The sequence below is a fragment of the Centroberyx gerrardi genome, chromosome 12, assembly GCF_048128805.1.
Source record: "Centroberyx gerrardi isolate f3 chromosome 12, fCenGer3.hap1.cur.20231027, whole genome shotgun sequence".
Lineage (NCBI taxonomy): Eukaryota > Metazoa > Chordata > Actinopteri > Beryciformes > Berycidae > Centroberyx > Centroberyx gerrardi.
In genome coordinates this window covers 6,792,161-6,804,505 of record NC_136008.1, presented here as the reverse complement: position 1 = coordinate 6,804,505, position 12,345 = coordinate 6,792,161, and the positions used below count along the sequence as shown (strand labels likewise).

General features: G+C 43.7%; 1 protein-coding gene across 1 annotated transcript in view; it reads right to left on the bottom strand.

The window, feature by feature from the left end:
• The window catches only part of syngap1b (synaptic Ras GTPase activating protein 1b), a 96,673-nt gene that overhangs the window by 33,361 nt on the left and 50,967 nt on the right, over positions 1–12,345 (bottom strand). The window contains exons 3-4 of the mRNA XM_071900968.1: positions 9,695–9,786; positions 6,639–6,760 (exon numbers count right to left, since the gene is read on the bottom strand). Coding sequence (XP_071757069.1) covers positions 6,639–6,760; positions 9,695–9,786 — 214 coding nt within the window. The remainder of the gene's footprint in view (positions 1–6,638; positions 6,761–9,694; positions 9,787–12,345) is intronic.

The following is a 12,345-nucleotide window of genomic DNA, read 5'->3' as shown; positions in this document are numbered from 1 at the left end:
CACAGACAAACTCAGCAAACACAGTCACCGAGACGGACATATGATGACACTGGGTATCTAAACAGAGACGGAGATGGGAAGGACGAAGACCAACAGAGAAAAAGGAGGTGAAGACGAAGAAAGGAAAAGATAGAAAAAAGATATATCCCCTACTAAGAAGTCCCTGTTGCGTCCGACTCTCTCTCGGCTTCTCCCCGCGCTCGCACTGTTTTTGTATAATTCAATTCAATCATAACGTTCATCAGCAGAGCACTGATTACATGTTGGGGACTGAGGGGAGGGAGAGAGATGGAGAGAGAGATGGAGAGAGAGAGAGAGGGAGAGATAAAAATAGACCCAAAGGAATGAGTCAGATTGAGGGAAATAAAGGAGAAGAGAGAGTGGGGGAGGTCATGAGAGGATGGGGAGGCATGTGAGAGAGAGAGAGAGAGAGAGAGAGAGAGAGAGAGAGAAGGGTGGGGGGGTGGGGTGGCGAGGGAGAAGACCTCTCGGAGGAAATCACGTTGTTATGTAAACTGTGGATCCTTTGGAGAAGAAGAGAGTGACAGCATGGATTAGAGAAAAGCAAGAGGAGGGAAGGAGGGATGAGAGAAGGTCGGGGTGGATGGATGGATTGAGGAGAGAGGTGTGTGTGTGTGTGTGTGTGTGAGAGAGAGAGAGAGACAGCAAGAGAGAGAGGCGTAAGAAGATCTGTGTAAGATCTACGAGAGACGGGAGAAGACTTTTTGGCGAGGTGAAGTACAGAGAGAGAGAGAGTCAGGCGGAAAGAGACGACGGTAGAGAGAGAGTTCACGTTGCACGGCATCCTCCCATCACACACACACACACACACACACGCACACACACACGTACACACACACACACCCCAAACGCTCATTTAACGCATCACGATTGGTGAGCCAAGCATCGCAGAAAACAACCCCAGGACCAAAGATAAGGCAGATTAGAAACAAGGATTCAATCAAGAGATACACACCTCCAAATTTATTTTGCTGATATTTAGAACATGCTTTGCTGCGCTGAGCTGAAGCAGAACAGTTCAGACAGCTACAGCTAAACAAAGCAGTGTAATTGAACAAAACAACTAAAGGAGTCTGACTAAACTAGAGTAGAAAAGCAAAGGGATACTGAATAGGGTTTGAATGATGTGGATTTTTGAAGGCCGATACCCAGAGCCGTTTCTAGCTTGTTGGGGGCCCTATGCAAACCCCCCCCCGCTATTACAAGCACTCATGAATACACATCAAATCTGCATCGACACAAATTCCATATGCATATAAATCAGACCGAATGCTGCATTTTTCACATAAAAAACTTCTTTTAATTTCAGGAACTTAGTTGCATTGTTAAGACATCAAAAACAAACATGCAAATTGTAAATACTGAACAAATAAAATGATTTTTTTCAAAAACAGAATGCTTTGAATAAATTATAAACTTATGAACATGAATAAACATAAAATTAAGTACTATAAAATTACACTAGCATCAGGATAAAAGTGCAAATGACAAATAACAATCCAATAATATATAGCCTATATTATGCAAAATGATTTCACAAATCAGACAAGAGGTACTTGCATCTGGTGTTTGTGGGTCTGCTGAGGAAGATGATGATGATGGACCTGGAGTCCCCTGACCAGCAGAGAGGTCTGGCTGTGCTGAGGCTGGCTCTCCAAAGTATTTCAGAAGTGCTCCTGCAGAGACAAAGTTTCTAGGTGAATGAACATATTTTATCATAATTATTACTCATATTGTAATACTGTTTAAATCCAAAACCTGTTCGTTGGTAAAATTGCCATAGTGCCTGTAGTTTACTGTAGTTTACAAATGTCCCCTTAAGTAGCTTTAAAAATACCTTTTCCATACTGTAGGACAATGTTATATAGGCCTACATATTCTGTATCTGCTCCTTTAAACGCATCATTGAAGTGAGTGAAATATTCAAACCCAAAACGCCATTTTTTTTTATGGCTGCGCCATTACATCAAATGGAAAGATCCAGATGTCTTGCGCATCATTTTATACATATTTCCCTGTAATCCAGCATGACATATTTGGTATATTTGGAAACCTTGGGATCTTGAGTAGGCTGTGAAACGTGTTTGTAATGATAATCCCGCATGAGGGTCCTTAATCCTCCCTCCCATTAACCACCACCGCCATAACTAAATTGTCAACCTGTGGGAAACACTTATTATTAAATGCGAGCTGTTTGGATGATTATATACATGCCGAATTTACCAGAACACCCTTTCAGTTAATAACAAAGTCTCACGTCATATTTTCAAATGCGTTATTTTGCCGATAAGTAATGCAGAAACAAATTGCCAGATGTTTGAACGCACCTTCGCCTACCGCTCTCCCCTCACGGTGCGCAGAGGCGGTAGCCGTGCCGATAATTCTGACCATAAAGCGAGTAAATTATGCACATGTGGTCAGATGCGGTTCAATAATACCATGATACCATAGATCACGTTAGCTAGCCTAGCCAGCTCTGAAAACGAAATGCGTGTTAGGGTTAGCAAGCTAGCTAGGTCTAGATAGCTGGCTCGTATTATAGGTAGTAAACCTACATAGCTAACGTTAGCTATCCAGTGGTTCAGGTAACTTTACACCGATCGCTGACTGGTAGAAATACATTGCCCATAAAAACAGGTTATACGTTTAATTAATATGTCTTACCTCTGCTCTGCAAGCGTTGTTTTTCCTCTGCTTTCTTCCGTTTTCTTTTTTCATTTCCCGAAGGATACGTCCTTTTGGACGCCATAGTATCGGTGAGATATTGTGGAATAGTAATCTGTCCGAAGGCCATCAACAACGTAGCACGTCAATACGTGAGAAGCTGCTGCTGAGGAAAAGAGCTCTCGAAAGAATAGCTGCTTTTTTTTTTTCTTTTTTTTTTTTTTTATCTCTCTAGCATACAATAAATGCATTTTATTTTCGCCATTATGTGCTTATAATGTATATGTTTTTGAACAACACATGAGGACGCTTGGTTACCAAAAGTGGCCATTTATATTCAAGGACAAAAATACGGTGGCGCAACGGGGCCCCCTAGCGGTCGCGGGAGCCCTACGCAGCTGCGTAGTCCGCGTATAGCAAGAAACGGCTCTGCCGATACCAATACCAAAATTTGGGGACTGAAGCTGCCAATAGCCAATATTTTGTGCAAGTATTCTAATTTAATCTTTAAGTTTGACCATTTTCATGCCCCAAAAATTTTAAGTATTCTGTGTTTCCCCCAGAATTGTATTCTTGTCAGGGTGGACCAGCCTCTGAAAGCATCATGGGACACTAAAACTCTCCACTGAACCCAGACTGATGAAATTCTTCAGTGGCAGGGAAACTCTGAGACACATTAGGCATTTACATAGAGAATCAATTTACAAAAAACACTATTGAGGAATTAAAAAATACAGTATGTGCAAAAAAAAGTTTTACAGACTGTTTTCTGTAGTTGTGGTGAGGGAGAAAACTCCATTATGTTGGCGGCAGACAACATGACCAATATCCAATATCTATATCTATATCCGATATCTATATCTATATACCAGCCCAATATATCAGCAAACCAATACATAACCCTAATCTTACATAGCCATACCTCCGGCTTGAATGATGGAGGTCTAGAGAAATTCTTGTGTTAAAATGTGGGATAACTTTGCTGAACCAAAGGCAGCAGTGATTGGCTCTGAGTTTGAAACAGGATTCTCGTGCAATCCCTGGAAACGGCACTCCTGGTTTGTTTTTCTGCCCCCATAGAACAAGTATCCATCGTTAGCTTAGCTACAACACTACTTCGCTGCGGAAGTTTGAGTTATTCTTGTAGCGATTCACCTATTAGGAAAGTAACTGTCCACACCAGGGATTAATCAAGGCAATATTTTTCATTTAGAGGCCAGAATAGGCTATTATTTTGCTTCGCTAGCTAGCTAACTGTAGCAACTTCTTTGCTCTTCTTATGACAGTAAACAAGCACCATAATATGCTCTGCCTTAGTGAAATTTGACTAGTTTGAATTAAGACGACAGCCCACAGTGTTGCCGCCCTTTTCTACCCAACTATTGTGTTTACATTTCTCCAGAACTGTCTAAGTTAGTCTGAGCCCGAGGTGTGGCTGTGCCAGATTAGTCTGACCCAAATACTGAATAGGAAAAACAAGGGACAATATGGGTCGGTGGTAGCCTGAGGTTTAGAGAATCCCCAGACCGGTTGTGAATGAGTAACACTCTCCTCTCTCTCAACAACAACTGCTGAGGTTCCCTTGAGCAAAGCACCCAACCCCCGACTGCACCGCTGGAGCTGCTGAGCGGCCAACAGGACCAGACTGCTGTTGTCGTGCAGCTCCGAGGTGCGGGTGTTTGTAACTGCGTGAATGTGAAGCGTTGCTGAAAAAGGGCACGCATTCTCAGGCGGCTATAACCCTCCCTGGATAAATACAGATGAAAGAGAGAATACAAATTAACAAAGCTGCAGGTGTACTCCGACATCGCCGAAAGGAAACGGCCAAAGTCAAACCGGGGGTCTGTGAAAGCGGATATCAGCCGTAAGGGCCTTGGCAAACACGCAGGACTTCACAAGGCTCTTGACCTTGTCCGTTCTGTGTCTCCTCAGACCAACCGGGGATAATAGACATCCACCTTCCCAGATGAATAAATCATGTGGAAGCGCACCTTGGCAGACACCTGGCCTGGAAAAAAAAAAGGTTTTAGCGTTCTCCTTCGGTGCACTTTTGCCCCGTGTTTAGATTATCAAGATGACCTTGTTCACAGCTGAAGTCTGAATTTGACTCGGCTGTAGCTGTCCAGCAGGAGTGGACGGCGTCTTGTGCGCAGCGTCGCTCTTTGATGTGCTGGAAAATCCAAGAACACAACGATATTCACGGAAGCTGTAGGTTTGCCACGGGGCTTAATCATTAATCACGCATTAAACCAGCTTCTTTCATTTATCTTTCATTTATTTTCCAGACTGCAAATACACAGAATCTACAAAATATTAGGGACGCTTGCTCTTTTCATGAAGTACACTGATAAGGTGAGTCCAGGTAAAAGCCTTTATCCCTGATTTGATTTCCCTTGTTAAATCGATACCAATCACAAAGGAGGAGATGTAGATAAAGAGAAGCAGGCGAGTTAGAGAAGGATTTTTAAGCTTTGAGACAATTAAGATATGGATTGTGCAAAATGGGCTGCAGCTCAATATCAGGAAGACGTCCCTAATATTTTGTACATTCAGTGTAAAACACTGAGGCATGAACAAATCATGCTTGCAATTTAGTTTAGCCTAATTGTTAAACAAGTCGACTAACATTACTTGAAAAAAGTAAACTTCAAATTGCATTATTTTCTCTCAGTTCCGAATAAATCATCTCCTTCTCAACATCAGGAAACAACTAAAAAGTAGAACAACTGCAAAACAGAAAGTATCCTGTGGAACTGTATTTCAGAGGTCTGAAGTGCTGCTGTGGTGAAGAATGCCAGTGTTGCTGCAACTAAATGATACAGAGGAGGTATAATTAAGCAAATCTCCCACACTGGCTCATTATGGTCTGTACAGCGGCCATATGGCTGTCTGCTGGTTGCCATGGAGAGACCAGGACTTTTTTTTTTTTTCCACCGCCCGGGAAGAACGACAGCGATGGTGCCGAGTATTTTAATTGTAAGTGGCAGCGCACTGGAACATGTGAGTGTAAAACAAACAGCAATTTAAAACAAAGATGATACAAAGAGAGATAGATAGATAGATAGATAGATAGATAGATAGATAGATAGATAGATAGATAGATAATCACAAGGTCCTGACTGTCCCTAAGAAGAAAATAGGGGAAAAAGAGCGTCCAATCCCCACTGATTGAAACACTGTAGATTTCCCCTATTTGCCCAAATTAATTTCTTGACTCTTCCCCATTCACAGGAAGAGGCAAATTGAAACTTAAGAGCAAAATACAAATTGTCTCCTTAAAGCAGTGACTCAGTTATGGGATTTCTGGGTATTGATGTCCTTGAATTTCAAACAAATACTTCTCGTTGCCCTTTGGGGCCGCCAACGTGCAAAGTTGCCCAGTGCAGCTTTAAAGTCACAATGAAATGAAAAGTGACTGCTAATTTTCCATGCCATAATACACACTTACAGTATATATACACCTAACGATAAACACCAAAAAAGTTAAAGTATATATATATTTCCTTGTATTTTATATTAATATATATCAAAATCCCATTACTTTTCCTTCCTGGAAAACTACGTATTTTTTGTTATTTCATGCTGTACCAGTAGGCATACATAAAAATTTCAACCACTAATACCATCACAGGTTTTTGAACAATCCCGCCCCTCTGCCCCTCCCGCCTTAACATCCCGCTTCAACCGGAAATACGTGAATTTACGGAAGCAAGATGCTCTCAAAATGTCGTTTCATCGTGACTTAGATTGTAGATCGCTAAGTAGATCGCTAAGAAAATAGTCCCTGATGCAAAGGAGAAAACACACATTAACACACATTTCATACATACAGATGCAGCTACATACTGTCCACACATGAACACAGCCAAAGACAGCCAGACATTAATCCAGATTTGAATGCTTGAAAATACACACACCCACACACACACGCACACACACACACACACACTGACCTGTCTTGGTCGGCACTGCGGAAGCGGGGGAGGATCATGTGTCGGAAGCTGCTGGTTCGGTCCAGTTTGGGCTGACTCTTAGCCCTCTTGATAGAGCCCTTCAACCGTCTACTGAGGAAACTCTGGACCGCGTGGAGGAGAGCAAAAAGGGAAAACAGACGGAGAAAGAGAGGGAGGACGTGCATGGGACGGAGTCAAAGAAAAGGAGAAGTGGTTGGAGTGATTCGAAAAAGATGAGTTTTTGAGTGGAGAACAGAGGGTAAGATTTGTCGGGAAAGATTGACATGTACGACGTATGAAACGGGAAATGATCGCGTGATGAAGGTAGACAATTCCCGTGAAGACAATACGTTATGCATCAGATGTATTCAAATAATACAGTGAAATAAAATGTACCCCATAGGAAATCAAAGTCAGATGTAGGCACACACAAATGAAACACACGATGCGTGATGGGGGGAAACCAATAAGGTAAATTTATTATCAGCAAGAAATCATACACCCACACATATCCATTAGTCACAGAGGACTGCAGTGTCACAACACAGCCTGTAGTGGGCAGTGGTGTGCCACACATATGCCCATTAATTGTCCAACAAAAAGAAGAGCAACAGAAGTGTCACATAAGGGTGCAGTTTGTCCTACATGAGCTTCCATACATGATCAAAACACAAAAGCAGAGCTAAGGAAGAATGAGATGAGTGAAAAAGTACATTCGTATAAAGTGTACAAAACGATAATTTCACTACTTCTGCTTCCAAATCAGCATGTTTCAATAATTTCTTGACTTGAATAACAATCTGTGTATTAGTGCAGAGTTTCTTCCCTATTTCAAGATATTGTGTCACTTGTTTTCAAGAAATTTCTTGGAAAAAGTGAAACTACATTGAAAAAAGTGACATTATCAATGTCAGATTTTGCCCCCCTGGATTTAAGAAATTACAATTTAAAGTCAATACAATATTAAATCAGTTGTTTAGATATACATTTCTTCACAGAGATTAAGACTTGAAAAAGACTTGAAATGTTGGCTGTGAATGCAACTTTGGAGCTCAAAGAGTTCAAGATAGGCATGAAATATCTCATTGTGTATTTCCACTCTTACCTACCACTGGAACTAAAAGAAAATTTCACCTATTCAACTTTCAGCTGCATTTTGAAGACCCACCCAAATATCATCCATGTACCTTAGCATAACCGCATTAGTCAGTGGGAGAATGACTGGAGGGAAATGACACCTACTCATGTGGAATGAGTCGAATGGCTTTGAAGCCTGTCTTGAAGATATGACTAAAGACTTGGCTCCATCTGCTGGTTCCATGCTAATAGCCTGCATGACTAAAGCTGACTTGATTAGCCGGTCCGTCTGACACTTTAAGTCTCAAAAAGTATGCAATGCTGAACAAGAAAAGCCTGAATCACAATGAACCACAACAAAGTGAGGCAATACAGCAGAAGGGGGAATGTCTTCATTGGCTGCGGTTACATGCACAGAGAAACCCTGCTATTGGTCATACTGACACTAATATTAAAGGGGAACACCGGTGTCATTTAGACATTTAGAGTTAAAGCCCATATACTACTGTCTGCATCTAGTAGCTCCAATGTATGCCGTATGTAATTGGATTTTTTTAACATTTACTTGTTTTTCATCATTTTGACAAACTGTCAAACCTAGCTTCAAATTAACTGCTGTCCCAGCGAACAAAGACGGCCCAAATAAGACGACATGCTTGTGACAATAAAGTTTGTACAGTTTTTGATGTTTGATGTTTTTTGACGGATTATTTCCCATTGGAGACTTCCACTTCTTCCCGTGGGTGTCAGGCAATTGACAGCAAGCAGAGCGTAACGTTAAGGATGTCAGCGATTGGTGAAAAGTTTCGTCTACACCCGACGTTTACATCGGGTGTAGATCAGAGAGCCCGAAATATTCTCTGGTCCAATAAGAGGTCTCTAAATTACATGGTATGATATGGTGACACTCAATGAAAATAACGATACAACAGAGAAACTTTGACAAAACCAAATGAAAGCTTCATGTTTACTGTGACGGATTATCTCGCTCGGGCAATTTTCAAGTCTGTGGACAGCGTTTTTCATACTGTACAAGAATGAAATTGGCAGCAAATGGCTTCTTCTGAAGGGAGGAAAAGGAGCCCTGATATCTCCAACTACCCTGACTGTGTGCAGACAGCAGCAGGAAGAATGTAAAGGAGAGGGGCAACCTGGACGATTGGCACAAACTTAATAAAAGACCGATCTATCCTTTAAGCTGTTTATGCGCACCTTTGATACCCTGCGATTGAGTTTCCCTGTCGCCATGAATAAACCAATAAACAGAATATTCCTGTCCACAGACAGAACGGTCTGCCAGCAAAAAGGTATGAAAAGGTTCGGCTGCCAGATCCCCCCCTCCCTCTTTGACTGAGGTTACTTCTAATGCAGGGGAAAGAAATGATGATCCCTATAGTAATAATAAAAGTAAAAATTCTATTGCTTGCTGTTGGAGTGAGATGTTTCCATGCCACTGTAATCCATTTAATATCTGAGAAAGCCAGGCGTTTTAACCGGGTGATGATGTTTACATGCTCCGACCCAAACCCGGGTTACTTGTCTACTCTCCATGCATGTAAACGCAGCCAATGTCTCCGTTTCAGCTTCAGGTTTGTGTCACATACCTCGATAGGGGGCAGTGGTGCAATGTACGGTCCTCCCGCCACTGGACTCGAACCGACAGCCCACCAGTCTCCGCCCCAGTACGAGAAAGGGGGGGAGGAGGAGGAGGTGGCGGGCGAGTGGGGCAGGGTGAAGGACAGGGAGGGGGAGAGGGGCAGCGAGCGGGGCAAGGGCGGCGTGCTCGGCCCCTTCTTGGAGCCCTTCTGCTGCAGGGAGAGGGGGAGGGAGGGGGAGATGGCCAGGGGGAGGGCCAGGGGGAAGGGGAAAGGCGGGGTGCCGCTGGCCCGCCGGCCGCAGGTATGCGGCGGGGCGGGGGGCAGGGAGAGCGAGAGGGACGGGGGCAGCGAGCGAGGCCGGGAGCAGGGGGGGTTACTCACGGATTGTCGGAAGGGTTGAGGGGGGGCGGTGGGCGGGACCTCCATGCTTGGCTGCTTCCCGGTGGCTATGCTCTTCCGCCGGGCGCGATGATCTGACAGAGAGAGAGAGACAGAGAGAGAGAGAAAAGAGAGGTCGACAGGTAAGACAGAGAGATACACGTCAACGAAGGGAAACATCAAAGGCGAAACAAGGACAAGACAGAAGATGCGGCGCTGAGACACAGGTAGAGCGAGAGGCCGCGGGGAGAGAGAGACAGGGCATCGCAGAAATAAACAGCTACCGGAGAGAGAGGGAGCTGTTATTGACAGTCTGCCTGAAGGAATGAAAGAGGGAATGAAAGAATATGAGAGCTAGATAGAGGTCAGGGGTGAAGAAAGCAGAAATAAAGCCATGCAGGGTCAGATCCATCCACCACCGCCACTGCAGCACGCACACACACACACACACACACACATACACACACACGCATCGTTTCTTCCTCCATCATGGGAAACGAAGGATAGGGATCTGTACAGGAATAGGGGAGGAGGGAGTAGGCGAGAGAATATTGGAGGGATAGATTTTCTGTCTGGACGTCAGACGAGGCGAACGCTAACAATCTGCGCAGAGTGTATGCTGGAGGGGAGGGGGGGGTGGAGGGGGGGGGGGGGTGTTGGTGGTGTCGGAGGGAGGGACGGAGGGGTTGCATGGATGGAGGGAGCAGAGAGGAGCGAGCATTAAACAAACAAAGCACTTATTGACTTCCGTCTGCGAGTCGGTGCCTAATGCACTGAATTGGCCAGTAAGGGAATAAACTCTGTCCTATCGTTGATGGATGAGGCGGAGAGTGTAAATGTACGGCGAGAACGTTGAAAAGAAATAGAGCGCACGGGGCCTCTAGCTACCCGCTGTACATCCCGAGCATCGATACATTAACGACCGCAGTGAATGTTTAATGTGTACATATATGCATCGCCTTACTGCTGTCTGTCATACGTCTTGCGCTCCTCCTGAATCGCGTCCCGCCCGCTTTTCAGATTTTCTCGAGCGATTCAGAGAGTCTGCCGTTGCTCCAGTCAACGGCTCGTTCTCACTCGGTGAAACAATCGAGCCAATCAGCGCCTTTGCAGCGGTGCAGCGGTTTTCCATTGCCATTTCGGCAGAATAATATTTGTTGAAATCACCCCCTTAACCAAATATTGTCTTTGCAAAGACGATATTATTGTCAAAAAGGACCAACAGTCTTGGTGAAGTTAGTAAATCAGTTTGAATATCATTATCAAAGCGAGCCAAAGCGTGGAGTTCGGGTTGTCCTCACTCCTCAGAGCTGCAGATCAGCAACTCTGCCTGCTATTGGCCCATAATTGGCGACCTGTCAATCACTAGGAAAACAACCCCATTTTATATCCGTTATATTTGTTTTGAAAATCACCATAAGGAGACGCATTAGAAGAAGTAAAATTAGCTACTGAGACCATAACTTCTGGTCGAAAAAATTTACTGACTTCATATTTTGAGTGAGAAGTTGGGTTGTGGTCCCATTGACCTGCATGGAGTTGGGCCGGGTTTGGAGTCTTTTTGGAGCCGGCCTCTAGTGGACGTTAGAGGAATTGCCGCATGCCGCCACTTCAGTGTTGGCTTCAAAATTCACCCGAGGTTTTGGCTGCTTGGTCTGTCTACAATACGTTCCAGTACGTCTGTCTCTGCAACAATGCATTTATTGTACTGCACAATTAAAGTAATACTGACTCATATGGGGGAGAGTGAGTGCTGAGCCAGCCAGGAGAAAAAAAAGACTGCAAAAAGCCTGAATGCAGCTACAGTCTGTACATCCTCAGCTCCAGTGGACTGATCATGTTTGTATGTTGAATGTACAGATTCAGAGTGACATGTCTGCTCTACCGTGTGTCGTATGTCTCGCTCTGTGCCTTCACATGTACGATGTATGACACGAGAAACGATGGCGAGATGAAGGTATAGACAATTCCCCTGAAGACAATATATGTTACGCATCGGATGTATTCAAATAATGCAGTGGAATAAAATGTACCCCATAGGAAATCAAAGTCACATGTAGGCACATGCAAATGAAACATGATGGGGGAAACTAATAAGGTGAATTTATTATCAGCAAGAAATCATAGACCAAAACATATCCTTCGTACTTTATGTAAGGTCCTGTTGCCTTTTTGCCAGGTGTGTCAGTATGTGCGATGAAACTCAGTAAGCTGTCACATCTCAACTTCTCTGCACCGATGTCACAAGACATATTTTGACGCATTTATTGTAGGGTTTGACCAATATATTTTATCAAATATAGGCCAGTCATGCTGTCCACCTCTGATATGATGGAGGTTCCTCCCTGCTCAAAGCTACAGAAAAACAAAACCTGCAATTAAATTGTTCTTTCTTTCTTTCTTTCTCTTTATTCACAATTTTTCTGTAATATTTTCTGAACGTTTTCTAATTTATTCTGCATTTAAAGGTTGTAATGTATCCCAGAGTTTCCCTACCACTAAATAGGTGTGGCGGGTCAATCTGCCTCAAAGAGCTGCAAACCCTCAAAGAATTTCATTAGTCTGGCTTTCAATGGAGAGTTTTAGTGTCCCATGATGGTCTAAATGCTGTTTGAGAGGCTTTCCCATCCTGGCAAGAAAGTGAGGGGGGGAAA